At 36.5% G+C, this 19,150-nt stretch overlaps 1 protein-coding gene across 2 annotated transcripts in view; it reads left to right on the top strand.

Moving 5' to 3' along the window:
- The window catches only part of SBF2 (SET binding factor 2), a 264,683-nt gene that overhangs the window by 200,540 nt on the left and 44,993 nt on the right, over positions 1–19,150 (top strand). For both annotated transcript variants that reach the window (XM_070763308.1, XM_070763319.1), the window contains exons 18-26: positions 1,018–1,188; positions 8,674–8,936; positions 9,037–9,209; positions 9,460–9,533; positions 10,271–10,466; positions 12,906–13,033; positions 14,003–14,178; positions 15,155–15,300; positions 15,393–15,591. In XM_070763308.1, the coding sequence (XP_070619409.1) occupies positions 1,018–1,188; positions 8,674–8,936; positions 9,037–9,209; positions 9,460–9,533; positions 10,271–10,466; positions 12,906–13,033; positions 14,003–14,178; positions 15,155–15,300; positions 15,393–15,591 (1,526 nt within the window). The remainder of the gene's footprint in view (positions 1–1,017; positions 1,189–8,673; positions 8,937–9,036; positions 9,210–9,459; positions 9,534–10,270; positions 10,467–12,905; positions 13,034–14,002; positions 14,179–15,154; positions 15,301–15,392; positions 15,592–19,150) is intronic.

Here is a 19,150-nt window from a genome sequence, read left to right on the forward strand (position 1 = left end):
AACCATTTGATATTTGTTTCTATTTGTATTTTATATTATAGTAAACTTTAATGAAGATTACTTTTTGCATTTTGGGCCATGTGGAGATTGCATTAATTAAACCTTGTGGCAATCTTTCTGATCATACACAGTCATTTTTTATAAAGTTGTTATTGAATTTCCCTTCTAGGACTTTTGCAAGTAATTACTCTGAGAAAAAATATTTAGGGGTAGTAGCATAAAGGAAGCCTCCAAGATCACTGTAGCAGTGACATAAAGTTTCAGATCTCTTATTTAGAATAGAATAGAATTCTTTATTGGCCAAGTATGATTCAACACAGAAGGAATTTGTCTTTGGTGCATATGCTCTCAGTGTACATAAAAGAAAAGATACATTTGTGAAGAATCATGAGGTACAACAGTTAATGATTGTCCTAGGGTGTAAATAACCAATCAGGAAACAATCAATATTAATATAAATTGTACAGATACAAGCAACAAGTTACAGTCACACAGTCATAAGTGGGAGGAGATGGATGATAGGAACGATGAGAAAACTAATAGTAATGCAGCCTTAGTGAATAGCTTGACATTAGTGAGGGAATTATTTGTTTAGCAGAGTGATGGTATTCAGGAAAAACTGTTCTTGTGTCTAAGTCCTTGGAGAAGGGCGGCATATAAATCCAATTTATAAATAAATAATAAATAATTGCCTTGGTATGCAGTGTTCTATAGTGTCATTTTGAGGGTAGGAGTTGAAACAATTTATGTCCAGGATGTGAGGGGTCAGTAAATATTTTCACAGTTTTCTTTTTGATAGGTATAAAGCATGCATTGTTTGTTTAAATTCAGACATAGCTTTCAACTATGGCTTTTTCTGTAGCCAGTATAAGTAGGAAATCAGATGAGAGTCCACTATACAGACGCTATATGTCTCTGTTGCCTATCATAATAGTGGAAATTCAAGGTGGAAAACAAGGCTTTTGTAAGAGATTTGGAAACATATCAGTTTATTCTGCTGACTTATTTGACTTTCAGAAATTAGCTCCTGGAGTCAATCAATTTGCATATACCTGTGTCCAAGACCATCCAATATGGGCTAACCAGCAGTTCTGGGAAACAACCTTTTATAGTGATGTGGAAAATCAAATTCGTTCTCTGTATCTTTCAAGTAAGGAAGACAATCATCCACAACACTTAAAGCAAAAGGTAAGTAAAACAATAATATGAAATACTAATGTAAAAAATCTAAATTGCACAGGGTTTTGCTTAACCAACAGGCTCTGTAACATGAGAAAGTTTGAAAAACCATGTTCTACAGTACAGTATGAGCTGACTCCACCATCCCTTTCCCCAATTCCTTATTAAAAATGTGGAAAGAAATGAGTCAGGAATAAAACCATGTGATCCCCTCTTGACACCTCATTTCAATGTAAAGTCATTCATGAATATTTTAATCCAGTTGTTGCTCCCAAGTACTGAAATAGATATGGTATCCAGCCCCTATTTTGCTAGCTTGTTTATCAGAATATCATGGTTACTCTGTCAAATGTTTTATTAAAATGAAGCTATAGCAGTGTTACGGTCTTCTAACAAATTTACCTGTGAAATTAATATGATGAAACTTGTTCTTGTTAATCAAATTTGTATCTTATCTCTCAAAAAAGTGAGTTTGAGCAGTATACAATACAACACAAAGAAACAGCACATACCTAAAAGTATAGAATCAGCATACAATATAATATTATAAAACAATCTCTAGGCAAAGAGAGAATAAGAAAAGCTTGTCTCAGCAATGGAGCCATTTCTGGTTCCTTGAACACCAGGCTGGTGAAATAACAAGGCTGGTCTTGAAGGACTTCTGAGACATGGAATGGAATGGGATTCATCTAATTTGAGGGGAGGAAAGTTCCATAAAGCGTGCACCACAGCAGACAAGGGCTGTAACATGGGACCCACCAAATGTACATCCCTGATGGTAGCAGCAGCATATCTTCTCTGGCAGATCTAGTGGGTACACTATTCATACATTCATGTTTATTTCAATAATCACTATAGTCTTTTCAATGTGCTTAAATATCTGAAACTTACAGTAATTATCTAGAGTCTTCCATGATTTGGGTGTCAGATTAACTGCTCTCTAGTCCCTGGAACTTCCGTTTTCTATTTTATGAAGAGGGGACTATATGGCCTATTTTCTAGTCCCCTGGTACTTTAATCATTCTCTGGGATTTTTCAACCATGATGAATAGAATTTTTTTAAAAATATATGCTATTCGTTTCTCCAAAAATAAGACTGTAGAGATAAGATCATGCCAATAATTATCCCTAGATCATAATCATACCATTCTGCCTTTGGGCGTGTTAGCTTTCTCTTAAAAGTGAACATTCCTGTGAAGTATGCATAAATTACTGGAGGTTTCACCATGATTCTTGTATTGTTGTAATGAGTAGCATATAATGAGATACAAAGTATGCTTGTCTTCGGAGAAGGGCGGCATTATTATTATTATTATTTATTAGATTTGTATGCCGCCCCTCTCCGAAGACTCGGCATTCAAATCTAATTAATAATAATGATGATGATTATGATGATATAATAATAATAATAATAATAATAATAATAATAATAATAATAATAATTTAAAACCTTTTAGAATCAAACTGTAATATTATGAACAAGATTCTCACAGTTTAAATATCATTTTACTACATTTGAAGTCAATATGTAACTGCTTTATATATTTCTTTCTCTGGCAGAAATATATTCATTGTCCTCAAGTCAGTTCTCAGATAAAATGTTAATATTTAATGAAAAGATTCAATTTAATAAGTAAATAAATGGAGACTTTTCTGTGAATGTTCAAGCCAAATTAGATTTTTCTATCCTTGTGAATCAACAATTTCCATAGTAATATTTTCCTCCCTGGAAAAGCTGGTAGGAAATTAAAGGCTCATATTGCTGACAGATTTTCTTCATTCCAAAACAACAACATTTCTGAATTTCTTCTGCTAATTTCTCCATACACATATTCCTTCACTCACATTTCAGAGTTGTAAATAATGTAGATTTCTTCCAGAAGTTGCCAAGGTTATTTGGAGTCATGAGGAATAATCTGACTATTCAGCCAGAAATTTGTGCTCTTTTGCAAAACTGAAACTAAGAAGCATCCACATGAGTAATCAGTAAAACTGGATGAAAATGTCTGGGGTTCCTCAGCTTATTTATGTACCAGTAGTAGGTTCTAAATCTTGTCACCACTGGTTGGTATGCATGCAACGCTTCCGCAGGTGGGGTGGGTGTGTAGAGCCTCCCACCACTGCTACTGGTTCGCTGAACCGGGCCAAACCAGGAGCAACCCACTGCTGGTATGTACGTACATTACATACATCCAGGTAAAAGAGAAAGAAAGGAGGAATAACACCCTGATGATTGCTTTGCTATAGCTAAGAGAATGAATAGTAGTAGGTGAGTAGTAGGTGAGGGGTATAAGAAAAGAATGTTAATGAAAAGAAGTAAGTGGCGAGCTTGCATGAACTTGTTTTTGTTTGATAGGATTACCAAGAATTTTATAAGAAGAACTTTCATTCAAGTTTTGTACCTGATCTCAAATTCCAAGAAAAAGCGTCAGTTCTAGACAATTTCCTATATGCTCCTTGAGAATACATGAATAGAAAACTTGATATGAAAATCATTTCATAGGCTACATTTTTCTGATCCTTCTCAGATTAAACCAGATTTACTTCTCTTTTCACGAACTTCCTTTGAAGTCTTATTTCTAACGCTGAACTGAAAAGGCATGTCAGTGTCATAACCTAAGTTAGCTTTCACTTGTTGTGGTTTTGTCACTGTGCCATGTTGTATCACTTGCATTTTATTTTGTAATGTTTTCTTTCTAGTATTTTGTATTTCTCTGTCCTTTTGGACACTTTTCTTTTTTTAATTTTAAAGTTATGTTGGAAAAGCAGTATTCTGGTATGGGAAATTGCATAAGTCACAAGTTGTCAGTTGTATTATTCTGAAATCATACTCAATGCTTCTGTGAGTATATGTTGTAAGACTAAAGGAATATACCTTGGGCAAACTTGGTTGTTGCCAATAATATGCCTGTACATGTATTGTAGACATTATAGGAATGCTGCATTGTAGAAGTATGTTACAGCCTTTAGAATGAAATGGACGGTGGAATGAGACATGTCTTAATTATCCAGGTACTGTACACTCGACTTATCAACATTCTGTGCCCTGATGATAATAAGTCAGAACCTCTCCATTATAGTAAAACTTGTGAAATGGAAGATTTGGAAAGTAACAATAGAGAGTAACAAAAAGGCTCTTTCTATCATATTTCCTCATACTATTCATTACATGCCACTTGAATTATATGAAATAACAAATGTGACGCAAGCACATTTTCATTTGTTTTGAAAACAAGAGCATTCGAGTTAAGTTTTATTTCCCATTGATGTCACACAAAAATCTTGAATGTGCAGCTAAATGTGAAAATATCTGCAGGGGGGAAACATTTGTACATATATTGGCTTCCACACAAGTCCAACTCATGCACAGATGCCTGAAACATCTGAGCAATGTTGGCAAAGGACATGATTTTAAGAACATCTGACAAGGGCTAAGGAAATGTATACAGCCAGAGAAAGATAGAGAAGGACAGCAAAAAGGGGAAGTTATTGCAAACACTTGCATGGAGAAGAACAGCTGAATTGCTGAGCTGAGAATTGTAGCAAACAGGTATTTTCTTTATGCCTTTCCCAATATTCTGCTGTCTGGAATGCTGTGGTATTTACTGTATGCATACTATTAATACTAATGAAGTCATGTAATGAGACTTGCCAAGCACCTTTGCCCTAATTTCTTAAGTATACCATATATCTCATCTACATTCCAACCACCTAGTTCATAGGGAATGATACATGCAGCTGGTGAAAACGTGAACATTTTTCAGTGCTACAAAGCTATTTACACAACTCAGCTATTTGTATAATACAATAACAACACATAGAATATAACACCTAGAAAGCAGAGATAAATAATTGTTATACTGCCGTGAAGGCTGAAATGAAAACATTGTTACCAATTTTTTTTAAATGCCAAAGCAAACAAAAAACAAGATTAAAAAATTAAAATTAACAAAATTAAAAAATTAAATAGCAGTACAGTACAGCCTCCCTCCTTTCCCTTCCCCCCCCTCAGTTGCTAATTACTGCTTATACAGGGTACGTTCCAAAAGTAATGCAATTAATTTTTAAAAAACGTAATTTATTGAACAGATTTGCACAAACACTTAAAATTCTTCAAAGTACTGTCCTTGTGCCTCTATACATTTTTTCCAGTGACTCTGTCATGACCGGTACGCGCCCTGGAAGGCGTCCTTGGGGACCTCTTGCAGTGTCTTTGTCACGGCTGATTGGATCTCTTCTATGGACGAAAAACGGGTTCCTTTCAGGGCTGTCTTAATCCGAGGGAACAAAAAGAAGTCTGCTGGGGCAACGTCAGGACCATAGGGGGGGGGGCAGCATTGGCACCTGGTGTATGGCCAGGAACCCGCGGACTCGTAGCACGTTGTGGCAAGGCGTGTTTTTCATCCATAGAAGAGATCCAATCAGCCATGATGAAGACATTGCAAGACGTCCACAAAGACGCCTTCCAGGGCGCATACCAGTCATGGCAGAGTTGCTGGAAAAAATGTGTAGAGGCCCAAGGACAGTACTTTGAAGAATTTTAAGTGTTTGTGCAAATCTGTTCAATAAATTACTTTAAAAAAATAATTGCATTATGTTTGGAACGCACCTTGTAGTATGCTAGTAATGGTGAACCTATGACATATGCCATGACATTTTGGGTGAGAGGCCAACATTCACTAACACCTGATTTTTGGAGGGTGCAGAGGCTTCCAGACCACCTGGAAGTCATATGAGAGGAGCAACTGAGCTTCTGAAAATCCTCCAAGAACAGGACATGCTTTCTTGTGATTTTTCTAGGCTACAGAAGAACTTTCTCCATAATTGTTTTGAGAACTAAGGCCTCATGCAACCCACAACAGCCCCCAGCCTGGAAAGACCTGTCAATAGAAAGACAACACTGAAAATAAGCAACTTGCAGAATGCAGCTCTACAAGATAGTCTAGATTGCTGGGAGGGCCAGAGAATTATTTTGAGTGGAGAAGGGGATAACAGGCCAGCAGAATCAAGTTAGGCATTTTCCTAATTTATGACATGCTAAACCCAAAAGGTTCAATATCACAGGGCTGTATCTTTGTACAAGTAGCTCATTTCTCTTTGATTCATTTTGATTATTATTTTTAAAACAGTTTTTTTCTTCAAAAGCTATTCTTTTTTATAATAATTTTTATTAAAGTTTATAAGTTCAAAAATAAAAGATTAATACACACAGTTAAAAAATAGAAAAGAGAAAAAATTTAAAAATTAGAAAAAAGAAAAATTTTCTAATATTTCAATTTACTGAAAATTATTTCTTCTTCCTATATTTAATTCCTTAATAATCAAATTATAAAAACTCATTATTCAGTACTAATCAAGTGTCTTTTAAGAGCTACCAAAATATTAATTTTATTAATTTATATTAATTATTTAACTTTTTTGACCATGTTGGTGTAAATACAGATATTGCAGGAAAATAGAGAAATAAATGGTAATATCTATTTACATATATTGTAGTAGTCTGGCCCAAGTTGAAATCCAATAAATCCATTCACTCTAATAAAATTAAACTGAAGCCATATTCTATACACAATTCATTTCAGGATATATTATTCCTTAAGCCTTGCTTAACCACTAGAATTTCAGCTCCAGAGTGAAAGTTAAAATAAATATATATATATTTTTTTTCAATGTACAGTATTTTTAACAGCCCTCTCTCCGAAGACTGCTGTTATTCACATTTAGTAATATATTTCAAATTTCTTTCTCTTTAAAAACATAATCAATTTTTTCTTGGAGTTATGCAGTTATTTTTCCTTTCTTTAAAGACCAAAATCAGATATATGAAGGAAAACTATGAATATGAATGATCAACTCAGCAACTTCTGTTTTGTCATCATATCACATATCAACAGTTCCTGGGTTGTAGGTTCTATTCCAGGGATATTTGAATAAGAAAAATTTAGTGCACATCAAATTATGTGTTGTGATGATATACAAAACTAGTGCTTAGAAAAATCAAGGAACAGGTTACCGTAATCTTTTATTTAATAATTAATAATTTAATAATAATTATAATAATAATTTATTGGACTTGTATGCCGCCCCTCTCCGAAGACTCTATAATCTATATACAAGTACATTGATTCTCTAACTACCTCAGTTATATAATGGGCTAAACCAGTACTTCATACATCTTTACAGATTTGTTACATTTAATGCAGTTTGAAATATAAGGTGATGGTGTTCAAAATTATATTTTAGATTTTATTTTTTATTTTGATGAAAGGCATTCATTGCTTGAATTTTATTAGACTTCTGCTATGAATATATACACATCATTTTTCCATTGCTGCATATTCTTCAATTTTGGTCTCCCAATCATGTGTTGACAACAATATTTCTCTTTTCCAAAGTTGCATCAGATTATTGCTGCCATCAGTATATATTTTAATAAACTGTGATGTTTTTCGGCTATGTTGTTTGAGATCACACCTAATAGAAATGTTTGTAGTTTTAATTCAAATTTTATGTTCAGAGATTTCTGGATGTTTGGATGCATTTTTTCCAGTGCTTTTGCATAACTGCCACATATGGTAAAATGTTCCTTCTTTGTTGTGGCATTTTCAATATGTATTGTTCATGAATTATCCATTTTGGCAATAATTAGTTCTATGCCATCTGTAAAATATTTTGTACCAATTTTCTCTCAAATTGCAGCTTGGTATAAGTTGTGTTTATTTTTTCCCACCCTATTGTTTCCCTTTTCTTAGAAGTTCTTCTCCATTAATTTTATCATACCATTTTTACTAGTTCATTCTCTTGAAGCCATTAATGAAGAACAACAACTTTATATCAAAGAATAAAGGAGGATAGTCCTTCCTTAGATAGGAAACTTCTAAAGAAAATTAGACTTGAGCACGCCACTCTTTTTATAATATTAACCATCATATATTGCCACGTATTCTTTGGGCATCTGTCAAAAATAATTGGAATGGTACTTTTTAGGGGGGTTGTTTCTTTTATGTTATTGGATGTTATGTTTTTACTGGGTCTGATCTTGAATGTATTAGAAAATGGAATAAGATTTGAGATGGGAATTAGGGAGCACTTAGCACATAGCAACAGCACATAGCTCCAAATTTGATATATTCTAAGCTAGGGCACAGTAGATATGAAAGCCGGATTGAGTTTGAGAGTTGGAACAGCACAAAAGCCTACCCATAAAGGTCAGTTATCTTTTCACATACCCAATAGCATGACAATTGGAATGATATAGAAGCTGCATCCTAGTATCAAGTCACCTTCTGATTTTCATTCCCTTTGAAACTTTGTGTTATCTTATTGTTATTTAGGTTGATGTTTTTCTACATTATGGTATCTTGAATATATTTAAGACAGAGGGTTTTTTTGCCTAGGATCCTAATTTTTTATCACTTCTATTTTTGATTTGATTTATATTCTTGTTTTTAAATGTTGGAAATAAAATCATATTTAGCTATTTTTCTTTTCTAGGAGACGTTTTCCGAAGACCAAGGACAAGAAAAAACCGCCATGGACTTGGCAGCTGAGCAGTTACGTTTGTGGCCAACACTTAGTAAAGAAACTCAACAACAGCTGGTACAAAGTGAAGAAAGCATGGTCTTCAGCCAAGCAATTCACTTTGCCAACCTCATGGTATATCTGTTAGTGCCACTGGACACCAGTAAAAACAAACTGCTAAGAATGTCAGCTACAGGAGACTGGGAAAGTGGAAGCAATAGCATTGTCACAAATAGGTGTGTCTGTAGAATTCCCCCATCATCACAGTTTGTTGTCATACAGAGTGATTTATTTTCTTACTAACATGGATTTAGCTTATTGGAATTGCTTTCTTAGCATTGCAGGCAGTGTTGCAGAGAGCTATGATACTGAAAGTGGTTTTGAAGATTCTGAAAATAACGATGTTGCCAATGCTGTGGTGCGCTTCATTACCAGATTCATAGACAAGGTTTGTACTGAGAGTGGAGTTACACAGGATCACATCCGAAGTCTTCATTGTATGATACCAGGTATGAGGAACCATGTTCTTTAATTTCTCTCATAAGGAGACATTTTGTTCTGTCTCAGAAAAGATAATCAATCTTATTTATATACTGTGTAATCTTTTCAGGTGAAAATGAGAGTTTTGTTAGTCTAATTTTAGTCACGTCTGAACTATAGTAGGTTTTTTAGAGGCAATTTTTAGAATGGATAAGATCTTTTTTTAGTCTGTTTTGTTGTTGCTGGATTATGCTCATTTGGGATTGCATTTATTCCCAGGAATTGTAGCCATGCACATTGAGACTCTGGAGGCTGTCCATCGAGAAAGTAGGAGGTTGCCACCAATACAGAAGGCAAGTATTTCAAGCTTTTTAACTACTATATAGCTGTAAGAAATGCAGCCAGTTTGACAGCTTCAGCTTTCTTTTTTCTAATGTGTTTGATAATATTTGAAAAGTTCAAAGTATTCCTAGAAAACTAATAATTTCAACAGATAAGCAGCTTTTCTATAATTGTGTGAAATCCACACCAGACAAAATACTGTAGCTCAGCCAAAGTTCTAAGTAAAACAAACTGCTGTTCCATTTTATGCTGTCACCCAGCTTTAAATCAAGGAACATTTTAACCAATAAAGCTTTTTTCTTTAGACTGAAGAGTGATTAACTAATCAAAACCTTTTCTCACTTATCCCTAGTCCCAGTAGCACACCAGTAAATAGTTGATCATGAATAATGAGAAAAGGTCTACAATATTCTAAGAGTGGGGAAGCAGGGATTGCCTAACCAATATAATTTATCCCTTCTTACAGGGTTCTTGAATCAAATAAAAAAGGGAGATGAGTACTCTGTCCCAAAGAATTATTAATTTTCTGTAGGTGGAAAATCTAGTTACAGGGAAAAAATGCTCTCGAATTGAAATCTTGCTAGGTTACACTGAATATGCAGAAAACATTCAGTCCTGCTCTCCCAAACTAACTTTGCCAGATTTGTTATAAAATACTGTTGTAATAGTCATAGCCAAAATATATTATTTAAAATTATATTTGTTATATTGCAAGTTATTTTTTTTAAAAAATTATATTTGGGTTCAGCCCAAGATTCTACGACCAGATTTGTTACCAGGGGAAGAATTTGTGTGTGAAGGTCTCCGTGTGCTCCTGGATCCTGATGGCAGAGAAGAGGCTACTGGAGGATTGCTTGGAGGGCCTCATATTCTTCCTGCAGAAGGAGCTTTGTTCCTTACTACATATAGAGTTTTGTTTAAAGGCACCCCTCATGATCAACTAGGTATGATGTTTGTTTTGAGTGTCAAAATAATATGCTTTCAGGAAGCCATGCAACCTTAACTTATTTATTAATTGTTGTTAGTTAATTGTTTTATTATTTTAATGTATGCTAATTTAAATTGTTCTAAGCCATGCAGAATTGTCGCTGACAAGATGGGTGGCATACATTTAATCATTCAATAAACAGACGGATTAATTATCTTCCAAACCTATATTCCATTTATTCTGCTTCTAGAATAAAATTCATTCAAAAGTAAGATTTGTATCAAGATTTTTAACTCAATAGTTTACTCAAAATACTTTTCTGCAATCCCTACAGTTAATTAAATGCAGAATTAGTATAAGCATTGTTGCAATAAGGTTTATTATGACCCTTAGTAAGGTGGGTAACTTGAAATGGCTGAGAAAATATAAACATGCTTTTGTAGTAGACAGCTATTTGAAGTTACAACTGTCCAAACATCTTAGGGAAATATTTATGCAAGCGAGATTTGAGCAGCTTGACACAATGGACGTACGAGACTTAGAAGACCTTGTCATTGCCTTGTCAGTCAGATCGGATCTTTGCCAATTTCACCTGGACAAGGTCGTCTTAAGACTGGATCCAGCATTTGTTCCAAAAGTAAATTCCTGGTTTCACAGGGCACAGGAAATAATGTGACTTTTGCACACATGGAACTCACCCCTCGGAACTGAGGTGGCACAAACTAGACGTGTGATGTTTAAAGATCTACGTCCGCAGAACATAGTCCTTCAGAACTTCAGAAGCACGGTTTGTGTCTTTCTCAACGCAAGCCATGGGTATCAAGGTTTCATCCCAAACCATCAGCCGCTGGCTGCGAGACTGCATCACAGAGGCATATAGGGCAGAACGTCATCAAATTCTTCTTTCTTCTTTCCTTTGCAGTTGATTATTTATTTTATTTTTCTTTCTCTTTCCCTTTTTCTTGTCCACCCCCCCCCCTCTCTCTCTCACACACACACACAAACAAAAATCATTTTTATACTTTGCTTTCATAATTAAAAGCACCATGTCCAAGCATATGCTTATTTAAGTGAATATATGATTCTAGTATTAGTAGTAGTAAGCCAGCAACCATTTCTCTAATCTCAAGACAGTTAAATATGCATCAAGATAATAGAAAGTGGCTTGATAATTTCCTTCATTCTCAGACGTATATATTATATTTCATTTTGATGGCTCAGATCATTTACAGATGCTTTTTAAAAATCTTGTCTGGTTAAATTATTTAAAATAAAATGAAAGCTTAATATTTATGGCTCCAAAAAATAAGGGATTTGTTTTTTTACTACAAGACAAGGAAATTAATGTTAAATATTTAGACAGTGCTATCCACCAGGATTTCTTGCTCCCCCTACTATTTTTTTTAAGGGAATTAATAAAAAGTATACTATTTCAAAATGCCATGAGAATAGTAGTGTGAACAAGCACAGAAACATTTACCTTAGGTATGAGGGAAAATAACAGCATTTCTTGATTAGCATTACTGTTATTTAAATGTAGCTGTACCTTTCTGAGGATAAACATTATATTGTGCAATTTCTGAGGGTTTTATAAAAATAAACTCCCAATTATTTTTAGACACCATGGAAACAGTGGTAGAAGTGATTCATCAATATTTTTCATCAATGCTTACAATGAGAAACAGTATAGTAATATTTCTACATTCAGAATAACAGGGATTGTTTGTACTGGCATAATTGGGGCTGATGTTCACTATTTATAAATATGCTAGGACAAACTGTTTTGGTGATATAACAAATAACAAGGGTGACATCACTGGCCTTGCAGAATTATTAAAAATGATGCAGGAAATATAATGCATAATATAAAATATATGATCTTTATCGGGAATGCTGCTGCAATGCATTTTTTGCTTGACATGGAACTAAAAATTGCATCTACAGTTCACCTAGCAAAGCCAGAAGGATTATGTCCAGACAGATTATTTTGACCCATGAGACAGGAAATACCACAAGCAACTATTCTTGTCTCATCTTGTCTTGTCTGCTAGAAGAGAATATTAGTTCAGCCAACTAAAAATAGCTACTTCCGGCCAGCAGAAAATATCAAAACAGTAAAGGTACGAAACTCAGTAAAGGTATAGAAATAGCAAGGAACAGTATTCTTGACTTTATCCTCTCTGGTTTGTCTATTGATAAATACATCTCCCCCCAAGGAAACTCTTTTAATAAATGTTAAGAAAACGGTGCAACCGCTAGATGTATGGGGAAGAGAGATTTAAATAAAAAATAGATGAGAGCCCTAGGTATAATTTATCTATCCTTGAGATTTTAATTCTTTTAGCCTTAGCATAGGCCTTTTGTGTGGTCTCGCTTCCTCATGTATAAATACTGTATATCTTCCCATTTGCCTTACTTGGTCTCTGATGCAATGTGTCTCTCCTGATATTCTTAGTTGGAGAACAAACAGTTATTCGGAGCTTCCCCATTGCTTCAGTAACAAAAGAGAAGAAAATTACCATACAAAACCAACTTCAACAAAGTATGCAAGAAGGGCTGCAGATCACCTCAGCCACCTTTCAGGTAAACAAAATATAAAAACCTCATAGATCAGAAATATTCTTGTTTTGAAAGTCCCATTGATTTCAAAGATCTTTATTTTGTAACTACTCTGGATACCTTGAATGAGAAAGTAGAATATGACCTAATTGACTTATGTGCCAAAGTAGTTTTTAAAAAGTTTTTTGAAGTGGACACCTGCCCACACAAAACATTTCTGCCTGCTCTTCATTGCCTTTTTGCTCCTGCTTATCATCCTGGGCTGAAATGACAACATTCTCCTGAGATATTTATAAGAGAAATATATGAAGAGACCAAGGAAAGGAAATATAAAACTTACTTTAAAAGAAAGATAAGCAATAAAAGGCTCTCTTACCTTTTGTTATGTTACAGTGCAGTTAGTTCATAGTACACGTCATATGCACTAGACAAATTGTATGTTTCAATGGATCCCTAGGAAACAGAAGCTGAGTCAAATTCAACATTGTACACTGTTAAACACACAAAATCCTGCAAATTAAAATGCTTATTTATGGGCAGTTGTCTGAACATAGAAAATAGTTTGCTTCCATTTACACTGAAACATACAATTTGACCCAAGGTGTTTAAACTTATATAACTCCACACATGGGTTTTTAAAAGTGGGTGAGAAATAATGTAATTTTTTAAATAATATATAGTGCTAAAACAATATATTCCTGGTAACAAAGCCAAAATATATTACTGTATAACTTAAATGCTCCTTTTAACTATAAATTTAACCGTTATTAATTATTAAAATGTGTTAAAATAATATATTTAAACATTTTATTCTAGTTGATTCACATGCACTGTATTTTTTTAAATGATGTATTAAGATTTAAAACTATAATTATGTTTAACTTAACAATACCTTTTTCTATTGCCCTAATACCGTATATCTTAAAATCTCTTTATCTTTTATATCTCAGTGTTTATGTTTTATTTTCCCTCATTATGTCTTTTTATTTGCAGCTGATCAAGGTAGCTTTTGATGAGGAAGTGAGCCCTGAAGTTGTAGAGATATTTAAGAAACAGCTGATGAAGTTTCGCTATCCTCAGTCCATCTTCAGCACTTTTGCTTTTGCAGCTGGCCAAACAGCACCTCAGATCATCTTGCCAAAGCAAAAGGAGAAAAACACTTCTTTTCGGTAACAATTGCTCCCTTTTATTTATGTGTCATACTTATTAGAAATAGTATTTCCATGTAGAAATATAGAGGAGCATGGTGGCCTCATGGTGAAGATACTCACCACCTATTCAGAAGGTTGAGAGTTCAATCTTAGGTAGTGGCAAATGTTTCTCTCTCAGGGTGCAAAGAAAAATATCTTCTGTGAACTCATCGTAAGTGTCTGGAAGAGCATCCAGCCAGTAAATGCTGAGTTCCATCTGGTTCAGATATGGGGTCCTCCCGGTTTGGACCGGTTCGCCCGAAACGGTAGCAACCTGCTGCTGTTGTCACAATGATATCACAGAACTGGTTCAGTGGGTGCCACTATCTTTTTTATTTAATTTTTAAATTATTTTTATGAGGTCACCATCTTGCTTTTGGCTTTTTTTAAAAAAATATTTTTTGGCACTGTGCATCTGCAAACACACAAAGCATGCGCACGCAATGAGGTGCAACCATGCACTGTGGGAGGAAGCGAACCGGCAGAGAGGTAAGTTGGAACCCACCCTGATCTGTTGCCCCAATTCTACCCCAAAGCGTGACTACAGGATTGTGAAAAAAGGGGGAATGTTCTTGATTTTAGTTGATTTAGATTTTACACCATGCTTTAACAAAGGAGGTAGTGCCATATATTTGAAGTGAAAACCAAATTGTAGTGAAAATGAACAAATCACATAATAGGACATTTATTATGATCAACCCACAGTTCTGTATTTCTGATTGAAGGAGGAAATGCATTCTGAATGTATATTTAAGGTACACACATAAAAATGGTTTGTGAAAGATAAACTTGTGGGCATAATAGCACTAGTTCTTTCTGCTGAAAGGCTCCACAGCATGGCACTCATAGAAGTAAAGCTTAGAAGACCTGTTTTGGAGAAAAGATGAGACTATACAGTTGCTAACATTCTCTTTCAGCAAAAGTACAGATGTTTTTCCTTTTTTCCTGAATTTAGCACTCTTTCAAAAACAATTGTAAAAGGAGCAAAACGTGCAGGTAAAATGACAATTGGCCGGCAGCATTTACTGAAAAAAAAGACAGGAACAATCATGGAGGAAAGGGCAAATCGTCCTGGATGTAATGAAGAAGATGATGTCTCAGGTAGAAATAGATTGAAGCTCTTTTTTTGCCACTGTCTTATTACACAAGTCACTGTATGCTAACTACTAATACCGGTACTATTTCAACTTTAGTTTCAGATGACAGTGAAATGCACACAAGTGGTACTTTGAAAGCATCAGAAAAATCAACAATGGAGCAGCTAGTGGAAAGAGCTTGTTTTAGAGACTATCAACGTTTGGGGTTAGGAACCATAAGTAACAGTTCTTCACGTTCAAAAACAGAACACTTTCGAATAACGGCTTTAAACAGGATGTATTCCCTTTGCAGAAGGTAAGCCAGCTTAGTTATTAAAATAGATCTAAGTTACATGAATCACCTGTCACAATTATTAGTCTATATTATAAATGGCTGAAAAAAGATTATTTGTCCCTGTGGAAGTAATACTTCTAGAGCAGGGGGGTTTGCTTGTAAAAAAATATCAAATAAAATTCCTGACATCTACATATTGGGTTAGGAAAGAGAGTGCTTCAGTTCAGTGGATATCATATGGTATTGATCTAATGGTATTGATTTAAACGAGTACAAATCACCAGGGCCAGATGGACTTCACCCCAGAGTCCTAAAAGAACTGGCATACACCATAGCGGAACCACTTCTCTTCATCTATCAAAAATCCTGGACCACTGGAGACCTACCGGAAGACTGGAAACGAGCTGACGTAGTCCCCATCCACAAAAAAGGTAAAAAGACTGACCCAGGCAACTACAGAGCAATCAGTCTGACTTCTATACCTGGAAAAAGACTGGAGAAAATAATTAAAAAACAACTTTGCCACTACCTAGAAACAAACAAGATTATATCCAACAGCCAGCACAAGTTTGTCAGACACAAATCATGCCAAACCAACCTCATATCATTTTTCAACATCACAACCAAATCAGTGGACCAACGCAACGCAGTAGACCTCATATACCTGGACTTCAGCAAAGCTTTCGATAAAGTTGACCACAATCTCCTAATCCAAAATTAGAAAAAAACTGGGTAGATTAGAACACATGCAGATGGATAAACAGTTGGCTGACCAACCGCACCCAATGAGTTGTCCTCAATGGCTCCAAATCAACATGGAAGAAGGTAGGCAGTGGGGTACCACAGGGTTCTGTCCTGAGCCCTATACTCTTCAACATTTTCATCAACGACCTGGCTGAGGGAATAGAAGGGGACCTAATCCAATTCGCAGATGACACCAAGCTGGAGGGGGTAGCCAACACCCTAGAGGACAGGCTCAAAATACAGAAAAGACCTAGACAGATTAACACTGTGGGCCCATACTAACAAAATGATGTTTAACGTCGACAAGAGCAAAGTCCTTCACCTAGGTAAAAAAAAACCTAGACATACATACAGCCTGGGAGAAACCCCACTTAGCAGTAGTGACTGCGAAAGAGGTCTTGGAGTCTTGGTGGATAATCAATTACACTTACAAAATCCTGGGGAACACTGAGCGGGGGGGGGCGAGCGGGGGGGGGCTAAAAATGTTTGGACAAAAAAACCCTCTCTTCCTCCCTTTCGCCCTATTTCTCCCCTATCTCTTTCTTTCTTTCCCTCTGTCTCCATCCCTCTTTCTTTCTTCCTTCCTTCCTCTCTTTTTTGCTTTCTCACGCCCTCCTTCCCTCCTTCTTTCTCGCTTTCTCTCTCTTGCATTCTTTCTCTCTCTCTTTCTGTCTCTCTTGCTATCTCTTTTATTCTTTCTTTCTCCCTTGCTTTCTCTCTCTCGCTTTCCTTCTCTCTTCCTCTTTCTCTCTTGCTTTCTGTCTAACCCTCCTTTTTCTCTCTCTCTCTTTCTCTCTCGTGCACCACGCCGGCAACATAGAGAGAAAGAGAGAGCGGAGAGAGAGTGGAGGGCAGCTTGCCGGTCTGTGGCCCCCTGGATCAGCGGCCCCGCATGGCCCCAGCGCAAACTCCGCCGTTGCCTTCGCCTCCGCCTAAGAGGCAGCAGCCACATCCAACCCTTTGCCCTCCCAGGTGTCTATGGCGCTCAGCGCCCGGCCACGCTCCGCCTCCCGGTACCCCGCCCGACTTCTACCTGCAGGAATGGGTGGTGGGGCGCCACGAAGGGCGGCACTTGGAGGCCACCACGGCACCGTTGTCATCACGGCGCAAAGCCACGCAGTCCCGGATCGCTCGCTTCTCCGGCCAGCAAGCCGGCTGCCTGGCAAAACGGCACGCTTTTTAAACGCGCGCTTTTCAAAGGCGGCGCTTTCCCGGGCAGCCGACTTTGCTGGCCGGAGAAGGGAGCGATTCAGGACTGCATGGCTTTGTGCCACTTCAAAAATTTCTGTGGGGGGGGGGTCCTAATGACTGTGCGGGCGCATGCCTACGCAGCTTAGAAACAACAGTGGCCGGCACCCTCCCACCAAGCCCCAAAAGTTCACTTCCTGTCACCGCCAGGGAAGCTCCAGCCAGGCCGGGCTCGCGGCACACCTGACCATGTCCCGCGGCACACTAATGTGCCACGGCACATTGGTTGGGAAACACTGCTCCAGAGCACCAGAGGGGTGGATGAGGAACAACAGCTGGAAGCTGACCAAGGAGAGATTCAACCTGGAAATAAGGAAGAACTTCCTGACAGTCAGAGCGATCAACCAGTGGAACAACCTGCCTGCGGAGGTTGTGAACTCCCAAACTCTGGACACTTTCAAGAGGAGATTGGACTGCCATTTTGCTGGGGTGCTTTAGGATTTCCTGCTCAGGCAGGGGGTTGGACTCGACCTGCATGGTCTCCTTCAACTCTAACAATCAATCAATCAATCAATAAATAAATAAATAAATAATTGGGCCAGTAATTGGACTCTTATGTTTCTAAACAAGAAGAAATTTAGTTTGTTGATAATCTGCATGCACTTATTCATGAGTTACCAACATTTAAAAATCATTTGATCTACGTTCGTTTTCTCATTGCAATACTAATCTGATTAATGAGCAAATTAAACATTTTAGCTTTAAAAATTTTTTTGATAGGTATGTGCACCTGTAGAAGCATACACAGAATATTAAGAATTAGGGGGATCGTCAGAAGTTATGATTTCTATCTTTTAGTAACCATAAAGACTGCTCAATAAAAATTCCAGAATCTCTTTTATTTTTTGTGGCCCTTTGTTTAGATGTTCATAATCTTCCCACTACAAGTATTTACGGTAAACACTGCAGGCTGGATTCAAATGGATAGTGTAGGAATGTTATCAGTCACTGGGGGATTTCCCTTTATAAGCATAAGAGTCTGGTGTCCTGCTCTTTTTGTACTTTGTACACAATACTGTAGCCAATACTTTGTACCCAACTACTGTAGTTCTGGTTTGTTTTGTTTTGGTTTTTAATTTGTTGACAGTGGCTTATCAGAGAAATTCTGCTGAAAATAAATTTATTTATTTGGTTGGTTGGTTGGTTGGTTGGTTGGTTGGTTGGTTGGTTGGTTGGTTGACTTGTATGCCACCCAATCAGGGCGGCTTACAATAATGTTGTAGAGGGTTTTTCCTCACTATATCTTTGTGAGAACTGTTCACATTATACAGAGAGCAGTATCAGAAGCTTTGTGCATGCAGAGATTAAAACAAGAAAATTGGGTGGACTCCAGGTGGGTGGACTTTGCAACCACCCCTGGGAATATACAGCTTTCATAAGAGCTTAATTACTTATTTTTAAAAAACTGTGTTTAACGTGCAAGTTTGTGTTGTGTATTTCCAAAACATATAGCTCATCAGTAATATTTTAAATGTGTTTATTTTCATATATGCACAAATGACGACAAACACATCTAAATTCATCTTATTCTAAAATGTTCCAAAACTGTAGAATCCTGTTGGAAAACTTGAACAAAACTTTTCAGCAG

The sequence above is a fragment of the Erythrolamprus reginae genome, chromosome 1 (genome assembly GCF_031021105.1).
Source record: "Erythrolamprus reginae isolate rEryReg1 chromosome 1, rEryReg1.hap1, whole genome shotgun sequence".
Taxonomy (NCBI): domain Eukaryota; kingdom Metazoa; phylum Chordata; class Lepidosauria; order Squamata; family Dipsadidae; genus Erythrolamprus; species Erythrolamprus reginae.